Source organism: Glycine soja, chromosome 8 (genome assembly GCF_004193775.1).
Source record: "Glycine soja cultivar W05 chromosome 8, ASM419377v2, whole genome shotgun sequence".
NCBI lineage: Eukaryota > Viridiplantae > Streptophyta > Magnoliopsida > Fabales > Fabaceae > Glycine > Glycine soja.
The window spans coordinates 14,375,368-14,399,524 of record NC_041009.1 but is presented as its reverse complement, the minus strand read 5'-3'; the positions used below and the strand labels follow the sequence as shown (position 1 = coordinate 14,399,524).

At 31.7% G+C, this 24,157-nt stretch overlaps 3 protein-coding genes and 1 long non-coding RNA gene across 8 annotated transcripts; all 4 read right to left on the bottom strand.

The window, feature by feature from the left end:
• Window positions 1-311: 311 nt before the first annotated feature.
• LOC114422183 (metacaspase-3-like) lies at window positions 312-3,474 on the bottom strand. Its single transcript, XM_028388405.1, has 5 exons — window positions 3,000-3,474; window positions 1,514-1,850; window positions 1,261-1,381; window positions 885-1,073; window positions 312-777 (listed from the first exon to the last, which is right to left on the bottom strand). The coding sequence occupies exons 1-5, from the start codon at window positions 3,406-3,408 to the stop codon at window positions 718-720; spliced, it is 1,116 nt and encodes a 371-aa protein (XP_028244206.1). The 5' UTR covers window positions 3,409-3,474; the 3' UTR covers window positions 312-717.
• A 1,326-nt stretch (window positions 3,475-4,800) lies between these two features.
• On the bottom strand, window positions 4,801-7,926 carry LOC114422182. 4 transcript variants are annotated; one of them, XR_003668636.1, is made up of 5 exons: window positions 7,236-7,926; window positions 6,141-6,473; window positions 5,972-6,034; window positions 5,602-5,682; window positions 4,801-5,287 (listed from the first exon to the last, which is right to left on the bottom strand). It is a non-coding gene; the product is annotated as an uncharacterized LOC114422182 (long non-coding RNA). The 4 variants fall into 4 exon arrangements; XR_003668635.1 differs by having other exon boundaries at window positions 4,801-5,682; window positions 7,236-7,485; window positions 7,570-7,926; XR_003668634.1 differs by having other exon boundaries at window positions 4,801-5,682.
• Window positions 7,927-9,114: 1,188 nt separating this feature from the next.
• LOC114422180 lies at window positions 9,115-14,102 on the bottom strand. Of its 2 annotated transcripts, none has more exons than XM_028388402.1 (5): window positions 13,202-14,102; window positions 12,981-13,119; window positions 11,262-12,419; window positions 9,804-10,212; window positions 9,115-9,484 (listed from the first exon to the last, which is right to left on the bottom strand). In XM_028388402.1, exons 1-4 carry the CDS (start codon window positions 13,945-13,947, stop codon window positions 9,808-9,810), a joined length of 2,448 nt encoding a protein of 815 aa, XP_028244203.1. In that variant the 5' UTR covers window positions 13,948-14,102; the 3' UTR covers window positions 9,115-9,484; window positions 9,804-9,807. The 2 variants fall into 2 exon arrangements, with proteins under 2 accessions (XP_028244203.1, XP_028244202.1); XM_028388401.1 differs by having other exon boundaries at window positions 9,115-9,492; window positions 13,202-14,087.
• A 731-nt stretch (window positions 14,103-14,833) lies between these two features.
• On the bottom strand, window positions 14,834-16,739 carry LOC114422181 (7-deoxyloganetin glucosyltransferase-like). Its single transcript, XM_028388403.1, has 2 exons — window positions 16,115-16,739; window positions 14,834-15,728 (listed from the first exon to the last, which is right to left on the bottom strand). The coding sequence occupies exons 1-2, from the start codon at window positions 16,647-16,649 to the stop codon at window positions 15,607-15,609; spliced, it is 657 nt and encodes a 218-aa protein (XP_028244204.1). The 5' UTR covers window positions 16,650-16,739; the 3' UTR covers window positions 14,834-15,606.
• Window positions 16,740-24,157: the final 7,418 nt, after the last annotated feature.

The window sequence follows — 24,157 nt, the reverse complement described above, 5'->3', positions numbered from 1 at the left end:
TTTTTTTTCTCTAATTTATTATTTAGGTTTGATTTGGTGTTCTATTTTTTTTCTTCAATTTAGCCCTCTAATTATTAAGACTGATTGAATTTGATCATGTCGTTTATAAATTAAACAAACAATGTGAGAAAATGTACATTTTGTGATAATTTGAAATTAGTTAGCCACACTATATCGTCACAAAGTATGTTTTTAAAACAATTGATCCAATTGAGATGGTAGAATCAAATTAATTCTACTTTAAAAATTAGAGAATCAAAGTAAAAAATAAAGATCAAATTGAATTTAAAAAAATAGATTAGAAGATAAAATAGACTAATTAAACCTATACATATTCATTAATTTAGTAAATAAAACAAAATAACAAGTAACCACATCAAACATTTTCATTATAAGGCGCAGAGTGAGAGAGAGGCGATTATTTTTTCTAATTGCAAATTGTTTTTCAGCACTTTTCTTCTTATTTTTATGAGTGAAGCAGTACTTCCCCTGTTTGGAGCCAATCTTCTTCTGTATCCCTTTATTTGTCTCGGTCTAACTTGACATTATTCATTTTCTGCCAACAACACTAACTGTGTGTGTTTGGAAACTATACCTGATAGCTTTACATGTATCACAAGAAACCATATCAAATAATGCGTAACTAAACACCATAACATAACCTCACCTTTCCTCTTGGTTTCTTTTTTCTTTTTTCAGTGTAATATCAGTTATGTATCACATTTCAATCGACTTTGAATAAATATCAAACTTCTCAGAAGAAGACAGTTGTGGCTCCTGCAAACAAAAAACCCAATTAGAATCAACTTCATATTGACTATGATATGTTATTATCAATAATATCAGAGAAAGGAAAGAAAGATGTAGAGCAATTGATGTAATACATGAGTATACTGCTGGCGAGTGTTCATGGTAAAGTCTTGATCGTTTTGGCCAAAGGCTTTTTCTTTAGCCCCACGAATTGTGGAGCGCATGGAATTAAGCAAGTGGCCATAAGTCAAATTAGATTCATTTTGCATGGCTTGGATGAAACTGAAAGTCAAGGCACCAGAGCTTTCCTCACCGCTCAAGGCCTAACCAACCAAACAAAGCCACGGAGATTATGATAAAGTCTGTTCTATAAATAATTTTTGAGAAATGTTAAATGAGAAAAAACCTATCAAAATTGATGATATCCTATTAATTCTAACCAATCATGGAGAGAATTTTTGAGGGGGTGTCAGAGAAAGTGACAAAAAGATGCATGCATGCATAACTAACCGATGTGTCTGCTGCATTTCCATCGTCATCACAAGCTGAAATGCAAACTGCTAACCCTCCTCTTGTGCCTTTGTAACCAGCTCTTGGGTTTCTCTGATCTTCCCATCCATAATAACCTTTTCTGTTTGAACTCAAGAAAAAAGAAACTAATTATTAACACCAGTAATACTTCCTTTGACACATTCTTTTTAAACATACTTTTGATTACTGGTTAAAATTTATCAAAAACTGCAAAATCACTTGTTTAACTTACCGGTTCATCCTGCACATAAATGGTAAATCAAGAATTGTCCCACTAAAGCAAGTATCAACAAGGGCATGAAGTTTGGCACCACGAGGGAGAGGCCTAACAATTGTGGCGTTGATTTCATCGTCAAGTATCTTCCCCTCATGCTCATAATCAACGGGGCATATTGCTTCATCATATCCATCAACCTCATCCATGTTGGTGTCTTCTTCCTGTGAACCATGTCCAGAGAAGTGAAACACCAACGAGTCCCCTGATCGACAACCCTCGACCAACCACCTCATTGCCATTCGCATGTTATATTTTGTTGGAATTCTCATTGGGTTTTTCTCCTCTGGATCATCTGCACATCGTTTATGAGTGTTATAATATAGACAGATCAAGAATGAAAGAAATCAGATCGTTGGTGGCTACTGGTTGTGGCCTTCTAATATTTGATAGTTAAGCCTTAATTATCATTGCGTAGGACATTAGCGTCTAAATTATAACAAGATACGCAAGTCTATAAAATATGAAACGTCTATCATATATATATATATATAAATAAGAAAATAGTCTGGAAAAGCTTATGTACAACGATTTAAACTTATACATGTTTGGCAGAACCCCTGAAAATAACTTATGGTATGTCTATAAAATGTTCTTTACTTATTTCAATAAACTCTCTCGGATAACCTATAAAAACAGTTAGTTTATACAAAAACAGTTTGACCCTTTAATTGTAAAAACAACTTATACATAAATGTTTATATAATACTTCTTTCGTTCATTATCATTGTTGTGTAAGAATTTTTTTTTCAATATAATTATCATCTTAACTTTTCAATATAATTATCATTTTAACTTTTCAATATAACATTAATTATCTTTTTTCACTCTTATTCCTTATATATTAATGATGAACTACAAAATCTAAAAATAAATTAATAATAATATAAGATTAATTTTATAAAATTAGTAATTTTTTTTACCAACTTATTACTTTTTTTTATACGTGTAAATCTACCTTAAATGATTATTATTTTGAGATGGAGGAGTAAGTATTTATTCAGATACATCTTAATTAAGCTCTTTGTCCAAACAAGTTTCAGCCTTAATTAAACTTTTCATAAAAATTAATTTGTGGACTTCAATTATTTTGTTATCAATTATAAAAAACAGTTTATAATCTATGCAAAAACAGTTTGACCCTATTTTCCCCTTTAACGGTAAAAACAAGTTATGCATAAACGTTTATATAATAAGTACTCTTATTCAACGAAGAACTTAATTAAGCTCTTTATCAAACAAGTTCAACCTTAATTAAACTTTTCTAATAAATTAAAATCAATTTATACATTCTAATTTTTATAAAATCTCTCTCGTCGGATTTCTTCAAAAGTTGAAATAGATAAGTTGATTAATTCATTTTATTTTTTCTATCATAATAAAAAGTTTGTGACACAAGTAATCATGGCATGATATTATATAGTTAAAGAGGTAGTACTAGTACCTGTGAGGACGCGAATGGAGTCACTAGGGAAACCCATCTTGTTAATGAGAAAGTATTTCATGCTCTGAGCGTCATTGACAGAACCTTTAAGGTTGTTAATCTGATTGCAATAACTAATGCCAACTAAGACAGCCCTCTTGTTGCCATAGGAAGAAGGAGGGTTCAATGGAGTTGGTGGCGGCGTCAGTGGCAATGGCCGAGGATAATTGAATTGGTTACGTCGTATCCTATGTGCATAGCCAGGAGCAGGGTGATAATTAACAAATGGAGGTGTAACATTGTTTGCAAAATGATAATTGGGTCTGCTAGCTTGGCATCCATAACACATCAAAGGAATGCTATAGGCAACTTCAATTGGCACTAGCAGGGGCCTTCCGCACTGCATGCATCTTACTCTTCGAGTTGCCATGCTTCGGAGGTTAGGAATGAATGATTAGTTGATTGATGAACTTGAATTTGAGGTGTCCATAATGGTTTGTGGTGGATACTTTTGGGACGTGTCAATGTGGTTTATGGAATCACATTCTATTTGCCTTTTCTATTATGGGACGGCGAATCTATCTATCTAAATATCAAAACGCACCCTTTATTAAAACAAATCTGTGGATGCATGTATACAAGCAACGGTCAGTGTGTATAAATACCACTTGATATAGCATATATGATGCCATAATCAATGCTTCAAAGGATGTAGTGGTGATCCTAGGGATGCTCTCCATGTTGTGATTGGAATCCGAACATGTTCCGTTTCAAATTTCGTTAAAAACTTCACAATCCCAATTCCCAAAAGCATATTAAAAAGTTTTATTATTTTGAAAAAAGTAAATATGCACTGACTAGAGAAAGAGCACCACTTTTATAATTTGAAAATAAAATTGGTATACTAATGTTAGTTGACTCGAAACAATCATTAATTAATATATTTAAAACAGGTGATAAAATCATTTAAAACAACCTTAATACAACTTGAAAGGAGTAATGAGGATGGTTGAAATATGACATTAATGTCATTAAATATAAAAGTTTATCGAGAAAAATTAAATTCCACACCCATTAGAAATACAATCAAAATAAAATATATAAGTAAAAGATAATCCTCATCGAATTAAATTTTGGATTTTTTTTCAAGAAAATTCTTGAGGTTGAGTTATGCTAAAATGTAAATTTTATATTTTGATATAGAAATATGAAAATTGGTAACTTAGAAATTTCATACTTTCTTATTAATTTTAAAATGATTTTCTAAAACAATTATTCAAAGATATTAATTTGTCGATGATTTAATTAAAATTGGGACAAAATTTTAAACAAACTCATTCATCCCAATTGGGTCAATTGGCAAGAGTTAGTCCTCCACAATTGGAAAGATATGAACCAAGGTTTGGATCCTTGTTTGAAGATGTGTCTATATGTAGTGTAAAATTGTGCTTCTAAAAGATGATACATATGAGAAAAAAAAATAATTCAACACAAAATCCATAAATAACGTAATTTGGATTTTCTGTGATGGATTTGCGAGGGAAACTGAGAGCATAGGAATCTGTCACAAAATCACTATCTAAACGTTTAATATTTATTTTGTGATGAATTTTGAGACGGATAACTTTGAGAGGGAAAGAACTCCTTCACGAAAATCTTCACAACTTTTTTTATTTATTCAGTTACCGAATTTGTGACGGATAACTTTGAGAAGGACAAATTTATCACAAACCGTCACATTTATTTATTTAGTTACGGATTTTGAGGCGGAGACAGTCCATCTCTATTTCCGTTACAAAGTATAAAATCGTTGGACACAAAATCCTACAGTCCGTCACAAAGGTCATCACTATCGATGAGAGAATATGTTTCATCACTGAGTTGCATCATTAATTTTAATTTTTCTGCTCGTGTGTAACTGTGTATCTCTCGAATCTCTATCTATCTATTTATATATTAGAAGTATTACTCTATTTCTTCACAAAAAAAAAAGTAAAACTCTCTTATTTCCTATAAAGGATTCACTGTTACACCTTCAATTCAATTTACTTAGAAATTGGTAGAGTGAAACATATCTAAAGCTTACTATACACAAGCCTAAAGTCCTGCGCTTTTATGATCAGAAAAATCCAATTTAATCATGAATTACTTCTGTCATGAGATAGCTATGATGAATAACCAATAATATTTTGTCCTGACCTTACCAACCAATTAACAAATGAGAGAATTGTCTTTTACAACGTACATGCTCACAATTTAAATATTCTTGTAGCAATATCAAATTTCTCTGACGATGATAAATGAGGGTCCTGCAATGCAGCGAAGCAAAGAATCCAATTTGATCGTTAAAATACATTCAGGAACTGCTCAATTATGATTTACAATGGATTTTGGATGTGTCGGATAAAAGAAAAGTTGATACAAATTATTGATGCTGCTTCAAAGAGATAATATTTAGATCCTTTAATATATCATAGTCATAGATGATGTAATTTTAGGCATAAAACACATAATAAAATTAATCTGCATTAAATTGGGATCCTTCTCTTCTTCTGTAATTTACACAGGCATAAAACACATAATAAAATTAATCTGCATAAAACACATAATAAAACTACTAAACCTGGCAGTTGAACTTTCTATGCATTCTTAACACTCATACACAGGGAAACTTCAACATCTGATGAAAGGAGATGACTGAGACCTGTTGATTTATTGGAAAACTAGGTTCAACTAAAATCGCAAGCAACAGCACAATACTGTATATACTTTCAATACAGATATTGATCATCTACTATAATATATAGTCGGAGATAGTCATATACATATATATACACACTCTAGTCATAAGAAGTATCAAATTATTGTCCAGAAGGAGCTTTCAATTTTATTTTGCTATGCACTCCAACAAACAGGAAACACAAAAAATCAATAAAATTGTAATAATTTATAAAATTCACACACCAATTAGAAAAAAGGACTCAAGGAGATACCTGTGAAAGAGACCAATTGAAATAATTTATAAAAGTTTGTTATCCTTCCAACTCCAACTGCATCTGCAAGCATGCAAAAGAGACTAATTAGTTGGCTTTAAAGTGGCAAGAGTGAGTTTGGAATAGAAGCATAAAACCAAATGAAACAGAGCATTACATATGTACTTACTTTTCCTTTTTGCAAAGATACATAAATCAAGTGTTGTTCCACTATGACAAGCATCAATAATAGCATGAAGTGTGACACCTTGCTTGAGTGGTTGAACAATGAAAGAGTTTATTTCATTGTCAGTGATCATTCATTCTCTCGAAAAATCAACAGGGCAAATAGTTTCATCAAGTCCGTCAATTTCATCTCTTTTGTGATCTTCTGGTTGTTGCAAACCATGTCCTGAGAAGTAGAAGACTGATGAGTCCTCTGACTTGCAGTCCTTCACAAGTCAATTTGATGATTCCAGTATGTTCTTCCTTGTTGGAATTAAATTGGGGTCCTTCTGTTCTTCTGCAATTTACAAGTTTTGGAATGAAATTAATCTGTATCTTTCATTATCACTACTAAAGTTTGCAATTTCTATGCATGCTTAACATTCATACATTGGGAAAGTTCAGAGCAATCCACTTTTTTACAAAGCAGGTGTATTTTGCTTTTAAAATTTCCAAAATATCATAGTTTAACAAAAAATTTACTTGCATGGTGTAAGTCAACATTGTAAAAGTTGTTTTTGATTTTGTGAAACCAATTTTGGCTGCTAGAAAATATGTGGCCTTCTAAAACCGGCAAAACTGCTAGAAATTGGTTTCACAGTAATAGATTCAACTTTCACAACATGGATTTATACCTTTCATGTAAAAAAAAAATTAGACATACAATTTTCGAAACTTAAAAGCAAAATACACCTGTTTTGTAAAACAGCCGTTCAAGATCTGATGAAAGTATATATGACTATGAGATATTACTAGTCAAGGAAAAAAAAGGACCTGCCTATATTTTTGGCAAAATTGGTTCAACCAAAATCTTAAGCAATAGCATAATACTAAAGACTTTCAATACAGATATTTATCATCTGCGATGATATAGTCGAAGATAGTCAGGTACATATGCATTCTAGTGATAATAAGAAGTATCAAATTGTTGTTCATATGGAGCTTTGGATTTTATTTTGTTATTCATTCAAACAAACAGAAAACATAAAAATAAATAAATGAAATTGAAATGAATCATATAAAATCCACATACCAATTAGAAAAGGACAGAAGGAGATACCTGTGAGGACACATATGCACCCAATTGGGAATTTAAAGTTATCAAGAAGTAGATTTTTCATGTTATTAACATCATTATGTAACTCCACATATAACTGCACGCTTGTTACCCATCATGGATAATCACAAGGAAGAACTTGCTGAAGGAGATGATAATCTTGGCAGCAAAGCTCCATTGGTATTAGGATTATTATTCAGTTGATGATCATGTTTGAAGACTCCACTGTCTTTCCTTGATTGCTCCTCAGAACCTGAAATTGAATTGGTGAGACTGTTACATTTATAGCAACGGTATGGATTTGTGATTGTAGGTACTAGAAACTTGAATTGGCAACCGCTGCAGGTGAGTCTTGCTTCCCCGGCACGCTTTGAACTATTCATCTTTGATGAAACAAGGCAACGAGTTGTACCAGTGTTTGCCGGAAAAGGAACACTCTTTCTCCATGTTCAAGTTTTATGTTCACCGTTCACTGTTTGAAAATTAGTTTTTTCTTTTTTTTCTCTATAGGCCAAAACCTGTAACCAACAACAACTCAAGAAGGATATATAAAGGAGACTAGTTTTCACCTATGTGCATGCGTTTCCATTGATGTGTTGACGATTGATAAGAAAAACCAAATTAAATGAGGAATTCATTCCCTGTGTCTGTGGAAAATGCTGACCTTTTCTTCTCTGGTCTCAGTTGAAGCCAAGACAACTCTTGCAAATCCAAAAGTTGAAAATGATCTTTTGGAAATGAGACATTACTAGTATGAGTAAATAGTCAAATTGGTCCTTGAAAAATAATCAAATTGGTCCTTGAAAAAGTGAGACATTAACAAATTAATTCATAAGAAATAAAAAATTTAAATTTAGTCTATGAATATGTAAAAAGTGCAACAATTTAATATTATTCATCTTTCATGGACAAAATGGTTTCACAAATTTAAGAACAAGACTAATTTATTTCACTTTTTAGATTTTACACATTTTGGATTAAATTTATATTTTTCATCTTTCAAGAATCAATGTGTTACTGCATCACACTTTTAAAAACGAATTTGACTATTAAATCCTAATGGTGTTCTTAAGAAAGACAGAAAAATTAGTGTTTTAGATGAAAGTATCATAGAAAAATTATCCCTCTACCTTTTATTAGTGGCACGTCTCTTTTGCGTCCAACATAAACTTTTACCCATTATTCTACAGTATCGCTACATAGTCAAGAACCAGATTCTCCTAACTGTTTTTTAAGCTGCCCAAATCTGTATCTACTTTCCTGTCTGTCCATATTCTTTTTATACTTTGATTCAAGGTTTTGTTTTGCACAAACCTTCAATGCAAGTATAATTAGTAATTCCCTTTTTCTATCACTCCGATGAAGAAGAAATCAGTTGTCCTTTAATATTTCAATTATCAACTCACATTTTGTATGTACCTGAAAAACAAAAACTCACGTTTTGCATACACCCAATACTGTTTGGCATGCAAAAGTTTTTTTTTTACGCATGCATGCAAAAGATTAAACATTTGACTTATTTATGATATTTCATTCATTCAATACTAGGTTATTATTTGTACTATTTGTTAAGTATAATTAATAAAGCATAACTTAGTTAGATACTCTAATTTTTTGCATTAATTAATTAATTATTACTTTCATATTCTACACTAGATTACGGGTTTACAAAGACAATTTTTTATACACTTTTCTCTTTATTTTCATCGATCTTAATAACTACCAATTTCCATAACGTTTCCTTTTATTCCTACCAATTTCCATAACGTTTAGACTCGTTAATTTCTAACTATTTTCTCAATCTTCGTAAATTTTCATTATAGAGTTTAATTTATATAAATACATTAGAGTTCAAATGTTATACAAACTGACCACAAAGAAATACAATATAACAATTCCATAGAACTCATTTCTGTATGTTATTCATATTTTATTTGGTGTAATTGTGAATACACTCATTAGTTATGTACGGAGTTCAAATTGAAAGCCCTATGCACACTATTACAGCAGAATAAAGTACTAAATATTGGTTTCTATACGAATGAACGGGGCAATGTACGACAAAACAACATACGAGGTGAAATTAATAAAAACCAATATACAATCTATAATTGAGTATTCCATCAACCTCCAAATCCTGGCTTTTTTCTTCTAGATCATCTCCTTCTACTGTCTTTGGAATATCATGCAGCTGCCAAAGCTAAAATCTCTGCTTGAAGTTCACACGAAATATGATATGGGGTTGCCTGCCACTGCAGTTCTGACAAGTACGAGGATAACAAGTGTAAATAATTATATTAAGGTAATTCGAACAGTAATTTGTAATTGGATGACAACGTAAAAGGTAAAACTATCAGTGCATAAACATTAAACTCTTTTGGTCTATGAAGTATGACTGCTTTTTTTTTCTTATCACTTGGTTCTTGAGTAACAATATAAAACCAAATTAGGAAGTTTGAAATATTAGAATACTGCTCTCCCCTCAGTTGGTAAGAGAAGATCATAATTAGGAGACAAAATAACAGAAACCATTCTAATCAAACCATTTATCTACGGAGAATCAGCAATTACCAGTCTATAGACAGCCAGCATTTGGCGATCCACAGTCCAATAACACATTGACTTGACCAGAGATTTTTGCCTTACAAGCTGGACACATGAATCCAACAGAATCTGGTTGTATTTCAGAATTAACAGCATCATGGTTAAACTCTATTCCACACCATACACACACAGTTGTAAGCTGATTTCTGCCACCAATATTTAGCATAACTTCTTGTGATTCAAACTGAACTGGGGATGCACACGTCCCTTCCACCACTGTGTTATTTGTCAATTCAGTTGGTACATCAGGAAGAGAAGGAGAAACTTGAACCCTTGCAAAATCACACTCAGCAGTATCTATTTCATCAAATCTCAATTCCTGGAACCCCTTCACATTATCATGTTCATGGTCAACACTACAAAACTGTTCTTCTCCCTGTCAATGAGCAACAACAACAATTTTTCAAGGTAAAGTTCAGCACTACCAACCAGTTGAGACGCATCATGGCTGGGTAGTAGCTAATTTCTCACAAGAGAATTTGAATTTAATGATGCTAGATTCCAATAATTAGCTTTTAGCAAGAGTTCAACTAAAGAAAGAGCAAAAAACAAGAAATGTACTAGACAAAGGTTGTTTCAAGTGCACAAGCACATGGTTATCACCTAGCAATTAGAACTCCTCAAATCTCCCGTACACATCAAATTTAAGAAAAGCACAAGACATGGCAGGGTTGTTAATTAACAGGGCATGTAAGATATGCAGGCATTTTAATCTCAGCAAGAATAAAAGGCAGGTTAGACCTACAATTCCTTCAACTACCCAAATAAAGAAATTTGTTATTTTTCTCTTTCCAAGATACATGATATGCTACGATATGATGAGAAAGAATAATATATTAAAAACCACACGGAAAGCCAGCATCAGATTCAGAAACAATGGACTTGTTACTCAACCTACAATTAATAAACAAAGGAAGTGTGCTTCTGTAGTTCATGTATTCATTTAGAGGACACAGATGCTGAAAGAGCAAATGACTAAGGCAGTTGTATTGAGTAGCAATATAGCAGGTTCAAGTGAGATAGTTATGGATGAAAAAAAATATATACTCAGTGTAGCACAGAAGCAATAACAATTGAGTGAATACCACACTAAAGGATCACTATGGAACAATAACTGCTCAGACAACAAAACTGGTTTACAAAACCACATGTGTTGTTGAAATCAGGAATGTGTGCCAAGAGCTTTGTAAATAATGAAAAATTACAGCAATGGTTGAATACAAAATAAAACCAGAATACATTCAGAGACACAGATGAAAATAAGCACAGTAGTCCACATCCCATGCATGTGCATGCACATACAGAAGACCTCAAATTAATCACTTTCTAAGAGGACCTTGATATAATATGTGTAGGCTATTCCCTCAGTTTTTCAACATATATGGAACCCTGAAAATAAAGGCATCCATAGGTTATGCCTTATACCTTATCAGAGCTGAATGCAGGTAAACAATCCAAAGATTGTTCTGTGGATATGGAGGAGTTAAAAACCCTAGAGTGTGCCACATTTTCTTGAGAAGCTGGCCTTACCATCTCTTGGACATTAGTGCTCACAGTAACAGGCACATCCTTCAAGCCATTTAAACCAAATTCCAACTCAGTCTTGTTACTGATGTCTTCATCAAGTATAAATAGACCCTTAGTATTAGCACATCCTGAATTTTCACTCTTTTCAGATTCTGGTATTATGTGATGTTCAGATAAAGGAAGTAAACAGTTGTGAGAATCCTCATCCAAATCCATCCCAGACTGATCCAGTTCCTCAATAGTCAATGGCACATCATCTTTTACCTTAGAAGTCTCAGGTACATTAACATCCTGCTTATTTACAGATAACAAACCCACGTTATCCAGAAAAGTAACCATCTTTACATTAATCACATGGTTATCATCATCAATTTCCTCTACTAATTCTTCATCCAAATCATGATCCACATTATTTCCAGTCATGCTATCTTCCATTTTCTGTTCACTGATAGGAGACTCGGAGTTTCTGTCTTGATCTATGTAACCAACAGCAATATCTGAAGCAGGAATCCTATTCAGTTTAGCTGAACTATGGGGTTCAGTGACAGAATCCTCCATAATAGAGTTTTGAGCAATTTCAATGAGGGCATCCATCTTTGATATCCTTAAAGGCACATCCTGCCCCCTGACAGGAGACTTGTCATCTGTCCCCTGGACATTTGCCTGACCCGGCAAATCTTCAACTTTCCTCACATAATTCCTAACATGGATCCCCACATGACCATTGTAGCGACGCCTTTCAAGAAACACCTTATGGCAGAACTGGCACTCAAACTTCCCATCCTTAATTATAACTCCATCTCCAACTGATGAACCAAGTCGATACCGCCTCGTCGTCCTCTGGTGAAATGACAACAGGTGCTGCAAGTACAAATCCTTCGCATCAAAACTCATGTTGCACTTGCGACATTCAAACAGGTCGTGAATCTGCACATCCGCGAGATTTTCAATCCCCAACAAGGCAACCTCCTTCTCTCGTTCATTAGCAGCAGACACATCCGAGTTCACAGCAACAATCTGCCTCTCATCTTGATGCTCCTGGGCAACACCTGCAGACTGCAGCACAAGCACACACATAGCCCATAAATCTCCACAATAACATTTAACAAACAGATTTGCCTCCTCTAAAGTGAGGATACACACTTCAGAGAGGATAAAATGCAATAATAACAATCATTAATTAGAAAATCAACGGTTAAGATTTGCAAACTATGAAGCACAAACACCTCTCTTGTTCGAAGTGTCACCATGTCGGATATTTTTTCGACACCAACACACTTGTTTGACACTTGTCTACACTTGTCTGACATTTCTTATTAGGTGTCTAATTCAAAAATTACTTTTAGTTGGCTTCAACACTTAAGTTGTCACCTTTACACAACTAGTACACATGAAAAAACATAAAAGGTTAGTTTAAAAAGATGAATATACCATCAATTTAGATATTTTGTTATATGTTACTCATATTTCATTAAATTAGAATCTCTCTCTTTATGTGTATATACGATGTCCTCATGTCCTATATACATTAGCAGTGTCGAAGTGTCTGGTGTCCATGTCACTGTCAGTGCTTCATAGTTTGCAAATCCTTTACAAATAGACAAAACGTGTACTTACATTTTCAGCAGGCACATTGTGTTCCTGCACTACATTTTCAGTCCTCATAATTTGCAACTGTGCATCACCATTATTATCCAAAAGAGACTGCAGATAGGAAGAAACCTCTTTGCAAGACACAAAATGCTGTCCACTGGGGCTGCGGAATACACAATAGCCCTAATTAAGGAACAAAAACAGCAAGAAAAGAAAAAGCACAGAGTGATAGAGGAAGAAGAAACCTAATGTATCTGCGGCAATAGATCCATGCACGGCCATCCTTTCTCTTCAAACCGAGAAGAATCTTCCAGCTAAGAGGCAAGACGTCGCCGCCGAAATCCGCGGCGTCGACGATCCTCCGCTTCTTCCTCCGGCTCCCCCACTGTCCGGGCAAGTCTCTCAGAAACCCTAGCAGCTCCTCTTCGTTGTGCAAACCCTCGGTGCGTCTCTTGAGTTCCTCAGCGAAGGGGTCTTGGGAGTTGGCGAGTTGGTGGAGATCCACAGCGACGCCGTTTGGATTGACAATTATGTCGATACCGCGGTAGCAGGGGTCCAAGTGGAGTTTGACTTTGGGCTTTCTGCCACGCTTCCTCTTGAGTTGGGGGAGAGAAGGAGAAGGAGAAGGGGAAGGGGGAGTGAGTTGGACTTGGTCGAACTTGGGGTCGTCTCTGATGAGTTGTTTGAGGTAGTCGATGATGAGGCGGTTTTCGGGGAGGGGAGGGAGGTTGTTGGGGAGGAGGCCGGCGAGGCGGCGGCGGCGGCCGGTGGGGGAGGACTGCTGGGGGCGGGAGTAGGTTTGGCGGTGGGAGCCGGTGCTCTCGTTGAAGAGGGAAGGGTCGATCTTGGGAGTGACGAGGTCATGGGTGGAGCGGAGGTCGAATGTGGAGAGAGATGAGAGAGAAAGAGCGAGGAGCTCGGAATGAGAGAGAGTGGTGGAGTCTATGCACACAAGGGACTCCAACTTCAACGGTGCTGCTTCTGCTTCCATTTTTGCACAATCAAGAACAACCTACCTCTCTCTTTTCTTCCTTTCGGTTTCACTGCTGTCTGCAAAATTTTTCTATTTTTGTCAATGGTCTTCTCTCTCTGCGTCTTCTATTTTTCACACTCCACGGGTTTTATTACACTACACTTGTTTAATGACCTTAACAATATATATATATATATATAGTAAAAGGAACTTATAAATGCATTTTATTAGTATTGAGTTTACTGAGTAGTAATTACCTACTTTCTACCTCATTCGTTATATATACTTGTTGTACTTCTTATTTCACAATTAGATTTGTAAATTTTTTTATTTTTATTATAATTATAATAAAGTAAAAATAAAATATACAACATAAGTATCCATCAGATCTGATTCAATTGATTAAACATAATAAATAAGTTATTATAAATTTTTTAAGATTTGTAAATAAAAAAATTAATGTATCAATCTATCTATTTATATAAAATAAAATTAACATAAATATTAAGATAGTATTTAATGTTATTAATGTAGTATGTACTAGTATTTATGTTAAATATAAATAAATTGGTAAAATAGTATTAAATATTATGCATTTATTAAGTTTAATAAATACAATATAAACTATAAAAATTGCATGCACTTATAATGTAAATGTTTTTTTTTATATGAGACTAAATTTTCATTTTCATAATTTTTTAAATTTATCATTTTAGTCTTTTTGTTTTTGAAATAAAATATATGTGAACAACAAACTCGAATTCCTTCAGGTCTAGCTGTAGAAAAATATATTAAAAAATTACTAATAAGAAAGAGAGAGAAATATTAGAGGATATTATCGTTCTTATAAGCAATGAAATCAACTTCCTCGTTCTTAAACAAGTTATGCGAGAAGGACCCTTAATTAAGTATATAAGTCGCGGAGATGTAATTCAATTCATCCAATATTTGTCCTTTCAAACTCAAGTCTCAGATGCCACGACGACGAGGAGATCGATCACATATACTACCACACTTGTAAGTAGTAACTTGGAACCTATACAATACATTTCATATCCTTTGTCCTTAGCAATGCTAGATATTCAAGAAAAGAATATCAACAGAAAGAAAAACACAATTTAATTTTGTTTGAGCAACACCTCCTTAATTAATTTGTCCAAGTTCATGTATGAACCACCACCGGGCCTGGTTTCCTCTTCCGCCTTCTTCTTCAACTCCATGGTCTTTTGTTTGTCTCATCTTCTGTCCCACCATCAACTCATTCTCCAGCTTCTCCACATCTCCTCTTTGTTGGATCTCCTCTTTGTTGGATTACAAGTTTGAGGTGAAATTCTATATTAGATAAAACTGAAAAAGTTAAACACCATATAAGTGAGGAGAAGAATCATAAATTTGAGCCTTAAGATTTTGGATTAAAGTGTAGTGTCAAATTTCCTTATATAATAGTTTGGCCAAACCCAACTTGCTATTAAGCTTCTATCTCTTGTTTCATTCACAAACTCAGATGACAAAATCATTGAACCTCCAATGACTAGATCAGGCCTAATGATCCACAAAAAGGGTTTCTTGCTGTTGGCCAAACCCCAAGCAAACTCCATCATTTACTCTGCAGACATAACAGTAAAGCTGCCAAAATTCACATAAACAACAGATCCGAGTTCCTGGGATTCAAGCCACTCAAGACACTTTTGATCTTCCTTCCACTTTTGAGTCAGGTATGTCCTTCAGCCGGAAGTTCTGCATTCCAGGAATCCACTCCACTTTTGAGTCCAAATACCCATTTGTCAGATAACTCTCATCTGCATATATATCATAAACACAAAAGCTTGAAGCTCCATAAATCCATATATAAATGGGGATTGCTAATGCACACTCACTCTATTTTCAGCGGGAATGCATTAAAAATGAACACCACTGTTTTGGTATAATATTTTTGGTATTCTTTGTTAATGCACTCCAACTGAAATATATATATATATATATATATATATATATATATATATATATATATATATTAGTACTAAACATCATGAAGAAAGAACAATATTAATAATTTGTTAATTTTATTATAAATATCAATTGAAAGATTTGAACTGGTGATATGTCTCTCTTTCTCAAATCATTAATCACTTGGTCAGCCTTGTATATCTCCAATTAAGTCGATAGTTGATATAGTATACTGTACCTTTGAGTGGTATGAGACCTTTTTCAACGAGAGCGGGAATGTTGATGAGAGACAAGAATGAACAGGCACTGGCAGGCCAACAGATAACATTAGGGACTGCAAGTTCTTGAGCAGCTCGTACAGTAAAGGAGGCCATGCTACCGTCAGAAACTAAGCAAGTAACTGAGGGAATGAGACCATCAGTGGCAGAGTGGTTAAGTCTAGCAAGAAGGTCACGAAAAGGTTGGAGGAAGTTTTTTCTGATAGAGTCACAAAGAGAGGGTACGTCTTGACTAACATCACCATCAGCATCAGCATCCAAGGGTGGTGGAAGGCCATCTGGGATGGTTTCAAAGCGAAAATCTGGTGAGCCATGAAGGGCATTGAAACCCCTTGATTTGAGGAAGCGTTTGTGGTTGTACTCAGTGTGGACAAAGGTTATGAGAAAGCCTCTCAGGTGAAGCAGCTTTGCTAGTTTGAACAATGGATTAATATGTCCTTGAAGTGGATATGGAGTCAACACAGCGTGCGACTTTCTGTTGGCCATGTAACTCATCTTCGATTTTCTTCTTCTTTTCTGTGAAGAGACAGTAATAAGCCTCTGTCTCACGCCAAGACATATTTTGTTAAAATTAGGCTTAATTGTAAATTTATTATTCCTATTTATTTCAGATTTTGAATTTGGTTTCTCCATAGTTTAATTTATGGTTGTTTCCTAATGTTGACATCTAAGTACACAAAATTAATTCACGACACGTAATAATCAACATAAATATAATTAACGGTCAACGTTTAAATTTAAGATTAAGGATTAAAATTAACAAATTGTAAAAAAAATTGGAAACTCATTCATAAATTAAATTATAAAAAAAAAACTAAATTCAAAATCTAAAATAAATAAAAAAACTAAATTTACAAGAAATTAAATGGAGGGTGACGACTAGTACTTAGTACTTAGAGTACTAGAAATTGTGACCCGTCTATCTTAAAATGTTGGGACTTATTTGGGGCACTCATCATTTTTTCTAGAACAATTTTCATAAATGTCAAAAATATCCTTATGTGTATTTTTGTTTATAAATAGCAGGAACAATTTTTCATTTTTGCAGTGCCATTTTTTCCGCAAAATCTCGGTCACTTAGTGTAAGTTGTTTTCTTTAAGGTCGGTTTCGAAGCGTATTTGATCTCTGGTGGTGTACGAGCGTTGTTCAGGAGTATACGGTGAAGTTTGGTCGGTTTTCATCGTTGGAGAAGAAGAGGTAAGCGAAAAAAATTTTACGAACCTACGGATTATCAATCCGTATGATTCATACAGATTGCTTTGTTTTTTATTTATTTATTAAATTACAATTTAAATATTGTTAATTTAAATATTATTAGTAATTTTAGAAAATTTGATTTCGTGATATTATTTTATAGTGATACAAAAAAATGTACTCAGTAATTAGAATGGTAAAAAAAATGTTAATGATTAATAATTAACTAACATTATATTGCTTAAAAATTAATATACCAATGATTAATAATTAAACAATTCTATATGACAATGATTGTGTATTTACATGTTTAACTTAATTATGTATTTTATTGAATGATATATTTATTAGATTTATATGGCATTTTAATGAAAATGTTTACAAATTTTTTTTGTAAACAACTATATTTGTGTCGATAACAAATGAAGTGATTGTATAATTTTTTGTTATTGAATTGAATTTGTTAAATGTTTTATTAAGATGGACGAAGAACAGTGGATGTATGATAGTATGATGTCTGGAGAAGTTGATATAAATGTTGAAAATGAGAAAGATGTTGGCGTTAAAGTAAAACACGTTGATTGCTCCGATGCCTTTAATACTTCTCAGGTATTTGTGTAATTTGTTGTTGTTAGTACAATAATTATATGACATAGATGTTTATTGATGTTTATTGTTGTTGTTAGTACAATAATTATATGACATAGTTGTTTGCTAGTCGTGATAAAGTTTTACAATGGGTTCGATTGTTGGCTCATGACATTGGATTTGTTGTCATTATAATGAGGTCAAACACCAATACTAGTATTCGAGGAAGAGCCTCATTTTTGTTGATAGCTTGTGAAATGAGTGGTGAGTATAGGCCTAAGAAACATAATTTGGTACGAACATGCACTGGCAATAGAAAATGTGGATGTCCATTTAAGTTGCGTGCGAAACCAGTTTTGGAAGGAGAAAGATGGATGATGAAGTTAATTTGTGGGGTTCATAATCACAAAAATGGTAAAGTCATTAGTTGGGCATCCATATGCGAGTCGACTTACAAAGGATGAGAAGATTGTTGTTACTGATATGACGAAATCCATGGTGAAGCCAAGAAAAATTTTGTTGACGTTGAAGGAGCACAATGACAATAGTTATACAACAATCAAACAAATTTACAATATCAGACATACTTACTGTTCTTCCATAAGAAAAAGTAACACCTAAATGTAACAACTCATGATTGCAAATCCGTATGAACCATATGAATTACCAATCCGTATAGGTTTTTAAAAAAAACCATGGACAACGGAGAACAAAAACAAAGAAGTAGGGGCATAGGAGAATCAACAACCACAAAGGCGCACAACCAATGCAAACCAAAATACAACAATACAATACAAAAACATGTGGAGAAGGATTCAGTAACCTCGAAGGCGATCAAGAAGACCAAAGGAACAACGGCCAAATAAGACAAAAGCACCACAACAGCAACCACGGACCACCACGAAAACAGGAACAAGAAGCACTGCCGAAGAAAAGAGGAACAACAGCCACTAACGCTAGAGAACAAAGGAAGAAGAAGCACCAAAGAAAAGAGGAAGAAGAAGTAGTTCCTAAGAAGAAGAAAGGGCACAGGAGAGGAGAATGAATAGTGATTTGTACGGATGAGTCACTATTGTCTTTTATAAGAAAGAGGTGAAGGACATTTTAGTCCTTTCACCCACGTTGTTGGGTGCCCAACAAAACTATTGGGTGTCCAAAGCAACACCCTAAAATGTTTGGTGGAAACCATCCCGAGAGTACTGAGAGAAACAGAAACAAGTGACTAGAAATGGATTTATATAGCTCCTTTTTTAGAAGATAAAATGCACATATAATTTTTTTTATCAAAGAATTAATCGTTAAAATTGTGATAAAATTAAATACATATTTAGTAAAACCTAAAATTAATTATTATTGCAATATTTAATTTTTAATTATTATTATTATTATTATTATTATATTTTACTTTTTATAGTATATAATTCTCACTTTAGAAGAGTCAAATCTTACAAGAGATTATTCTATGGTGTAAAATTATAGTTTGTTTATGGTTTTGATTAATTTTTATAAAAGACATAATCAAATTTTATATTTTTCTTTTATAAATTAAAATATTCTCCCACCAAAAAAATTAAAATATTTAATCATGTAATACGTAGAAATTAATTATGATCATAAATATGTAATAATTTAAAATATACATTAATTTCCTGTGACTACATGCTATATATGTATTAATAATAAAGAAAATATTTTTATTTGGTATTGATATTTTATTAGACAATTTTATTTTTAAATTTTTAAAATTTTTCTTTTAACTTATAGTAACTTAATTTTCACTAATTTTATATTATTAATTTTTGTATTCTATCACTTTTTTTATTAATTATATTTAACTTCTGACTATCTTCTTTTTTTCTTTTATTATTATTTTAAAATTTTAGAGAAAAACGGAAGGTCTGTCTTCTCCTAGTTATAATAAAAGAAGGGGGAAAAATAATAACTAGTTAATTGTTTATATTCTCGTAAAAATAAAAGTTACTCTCTAAAATAATTATTTAGTCACAGTCATTTTTTATGGGAAGGTATTCACACTCTTCTTAGTTCTTCCACATTTCTTCTTTAATTCTTTTTATTTTTTATTGTTTTTAATTAAATAAATTTTATTTTATTCTGAAATTATCTAATTAAAATTTAATGTGTCCATAGAATAATAGGGTAAGTAGTAAAGTGCTGATAAATTCTTCTTCATAAGATGAAAATTTAAATTTTAGTTTTTAAATGTGAAAAAAGTTTGACAAATTTATTTATTCGTTAACTTTCATCTATTACAGTTAATGAAAGTTTACATGACATATTCATGGATGAATTCGTCACTTCTTTACACACTTAATAATTATGCATTTTTATTTGAGTCTTATATTTTGGATAAAGTACTATCACATTAGAAATTTTATAGCAATACTTATTAATTAATATTATGCTTATACTTATTATTATATTTGTTTTAACTTATGTTTATTTTTTTATTTTTTTAGAGTATTTATTGTAATGTTATGCTTGAAACAACTAAAAATAAGAAAAAATAAATATTAAAATATATTTTAGATAAATAATTATTTTCTGAACATGTAAAATACTAATAAATTCATTTTTAGATGTGTCACATATCCTTTTATTAACAAGAGAAAGTTAAGGAGGAATAAATTTATCATATTCTTTTTACTTTTAAAATTTTAAATTTAAATTTTGATGTTTTAAAATTTATGAGGACTCTACGTTTAACAATAAAAATAATTATCTATCCTAGAATAATATTCTTAGGCATAGCATTCCGGGTAATTGAACGTTGTAACGCCCCCGAAAAGAATATGGTAATACAGCCGAAACAAATGCCAATCAGCGAACAACATGCTCACACGTGACATTGTGTTGGTTCCTCTATTGCCTGGATTTTTTTTTACAACTGCTATAAAAGTAGCACCCTCCACTTAATAGTGCTACATCTAACACAGGCAGCGTAGTCAATTTTGTTTCTCGAGTAGTAGAAAAACGCATGCAGCACAATACTCAACTCGTAATTTAAATAGAAGCTAAAAATATGGTTTCAGTTGTTATGAATATACTAAAGTTTTTGTATGCTGGGTCATTAGACGATTTAGACTCGTCCAAAAAAAAAATAGTATATTCTAATTTTATTGGGATGAAAAGTTTACAAAAAAAATTGACTTTGACATATTTATAGGAAAAAACATATTTTAGTTTTTAATTAATAATAAATTTAAATATTAATAAATAAAATTAAATAGTGATTTTATATTTGATATGTGAGTTATCTATTTTCTTCTCTTGAAATTAACTATCTTTTGTGACATAATTAGACATGGGAGACTTTGTGAACAGTAAGCAATCGAGTAATTAATTTTACTTGGTTGTAGTGACAAGTGTTGGTCTTTTTTATTACAAAATTTGCATAATGAGATACTTAAGAGGCACAGTTGATTTCCTTAAGAAAAAAATACCATAGATCATGGTATTTACATGGTGTATGTTAAATGAATCTCTTATTCTTATGAGATAAAATTTACTATAAGTTATGTTATTACATTTAGTTGTGATGTGTTACTTAGAGATCAACCAAATAAGTATTAAGTTAAAATTTATTACTCACGAGATGGTTGGTTATGATGCTTATCCGTTGAAATATCACTTTAAGTAAATATTTCTTTGGAATATAAATCAAAAAATAATATAATAAAACAATAGATTAAAAGATAGATATTTATTACGTGGGATCAATAATAAATTCAACTGATCCAATGACTAGAACCCCTACAGTAAAAATTATTATTTAAAACATCGAGAGATGTGAGATTTTATTAAGCCACCAAAAAATAAACAAGTGATGGTAATTTAATCTTTATAATTAGAGATCTCATAAAAAAGATTAATGTGGGTAAGAACACACTTGTGAGTTTTGCTAACATTAAATATAATTTTAATTAATTATAAATTTTTTAGTCTCTTCTATTACAATATATGTATCAATATTGTTTTAATGAGTTAGTTTTGACATATATGGTAATACCTTCTTCTATGGTGTAAGAAGAGGTTGAGCTTTATGTGAATGTGAGAAAGTTTGTCAATATATAAAACTTTTAATGGCAAGGGTATGTGGGAGTGTAGCTCCAACATGCATAAAATGTTTTTACTTTCTAATTCATATAGCTACGCTGGTAAGGTGTTGTCAATGTTGCCAGTTGCTACTGGAACTGATCCATGAGTGCAGTTGTGATAGTTAAAGAAACAATAAAAGCAGCAACAACCAAAATTAATGACAGGCAAGACTGCAAGGCCCATTATCACATCACTTCACTTCACTGACACACCCATTCATTATTCTTCAGATCCGAACAACTACCATACTGTTACAAATTATTACAAGGTCAATTCAGTTTACCTATATCACATATGCACATATAATATACTTTACTGAGGTCAGGAAGCTAGGTAGCAAGCTTGAACCTTTATTTTTTTCCAGCAAAGTTCGGTAGCTTGAAACTTAATTGAAAGTTTACATCATGCATATCTCTCCCAATATTCAAATTAGTCAGTGTCAATCTGTGGAAACAATATAAAGTGATTATGAGTTACGTTTACTCAGCATTTTCGAGTGATGCGCTGTTCATAACTTCGCCTCAAGAATTTGTTGATTTTTTAGCATAAATCCAAGTCAAATAACAAAGAAACACGTAACGCTCAACATTTACACCCATAGGAAAATATGACAATAATCAATCACTTCAAATTGTACTACAAATATGACAACCGATTATGTAAGTTAAACAATTAGAGATCGACTGTTGATTTATTAAAATTATATATTTTGTTTATATTGTGGCATATATTTTACATTAAAATTAATTTAAACATTCATTTTAATCATATATACTTGATTGTTTAAAATTAATTTTATCAAAATTTTAAAAACACTCTGCATGTTTTTAGTGAATGTTCATATTGAATACTAATTGATTGTAGCGTTATTATTCAATGCAACTAATAATCCCTAAAAACAATTAATAGAGTACTTTTTCCATAATCTATTATTATATATTTAATATCCTTTTCTGAATACAATCCTATTTAAAAAAAATTTCAGTTAGTATTAAATATAGACACCTTTAAAATAATTTGGCTCCTTTAAAATAAAATAAAAATATACTTTAGATTAAATGTAATACACTTACAATCATTGATTAAAATATCAGTAACAATTAAGATTATAAATAGTTTTTTTCTTACAAACCAAGTTCATAATTAGTTTTAGTGTTATATATATATATATATATATATATATATATATATATATATATATATATATATATATATATATATATATATATATATATATATTTAAAAGTCACTTTACTAAAAAAATTCTCTTAAGAAAAACTTTACTAAAAAAAACTCAGAGTTACTTCATTCTTCGTCTCTCTCCCAGCCTTCTATATGTTATTTTATATAATTATATTTTCTTTTTTTTTTCTTCCTATACAAGAAAAAAAGACGATATATCTCTATTTATATATTTTTTCATATTTTTCTCCAATTTTCTTTTCGTATATTCAAAGGAAGCATCAATTGAATTAGGTTTAATTACAATTTTTTATTGGAACTTTTGCAAGAGAATAACCTAATTGCGCTATACCACACTCCACACAAAATACATATTAATTTGTTTGTAAAGATCGTATATATAACATGAATTAAGGGTTAAAAGTGAATACTTAATTATCCATTGTGTATTGTTTATTTAAAAACTCATCACAATTTTATAATTTGGATAAGTATTATTATAATTAAAATAATTTTCGTAATTTATTTTATTAATCAAGTATAAATATTTTTAAATAACTAATTTATGTTAATTAAAAAATAATTTAAAATAATTAACAGTTGTGCTTGTCGGTGTATTTTTTAACATTTTTTTTGTTAAATTTGTGTTCTAGTTGTATATAAGTTTACAAGATAGTAAAAGGTTAAATTTAATCATTTAACTATGGGTGAAAATAGATTGAGTTAGATAAGAATGATAAATCTTCATTTTGACAGATTCCTGGATTTTAAGATCTTTAATATAGGTCATTTTACAACGCTTAACTCGAACTTTTTAAAAGTAATGACTTGTCTTAAAATTTTATAATATTATATAATTAAACAAGTTCAAGGTACGTTAAATTCAATCATTTAAATGTGGGTGAAAATAGTTTGAATTGGA

What these genes read in the sequence shown, in the direction of transcription:
- LOC114422183 (XM_028388405.1), bottom strand. Translation starts at nt 3,408, where the DNA reads ATGGCAACTCGAAGAGTAAGATGCATGCAGTGCGGAAGGCCCCTGCTA. An exon ending in CTCCATTCGCGTCCTCACAG is followed by an intron (nt 1,851 to 2,999) that starts GTACTAGTACTA and finishes AACGATGTGCAG; the next exon opens with ATGATCCAGAGGAGAAAAAC. An exon ending in TTTATGTGCAGGATGAACCG is followed by an intron (nt 1,382 to 1,513) that starts GTAAGTTAAACA and finishes GAGTTCAAACAG; the next exon opens with AAAAGGTTATTATGGATGGG.
- LOC114422181 (XM_028388403.1), bottom strand. Translation starts at nt 16,649, where the DNA reads ATGAGTTACATGGCCAACAGAAAGTCGCACGCTGTGTTGACTCCATAT. An exon ending in AGGTCTCATACCACTCAAAG is followed by an intron (nt 15,729 to 16,114) that starts GTACAGTATACT and finishes ATATATATGCAG; the next exon opens with ATGAGAGTTATCTGACAAAT.
- LOC114422180 (XM_028388402.1), bottom strand. Translation starts at nt 13,947, where the DNA reads ATGGAAGCAGAAGCAGCACCGTTGAAGTTGGAGTCCCTTGTGTGCATA. An exon ending in TATTGCCGCAGATACATTAG is followed by an intron (nt 13,120 to 13,201) that starts GTTTCTTCTTCC and finishes TGTATTCCGCAG; the next exon opens with CCCCAGTGGACAGCATTTTG. An exon ending in ACAATGTGCCTGCTGAAAAT is followed by an intron (nt 12,420 to 12,980) that starts GTAAGTACACGT and finishes CTTGTGCTGCAG; the next exon opens with TCTGCAGGTGTTGCCCAGGA.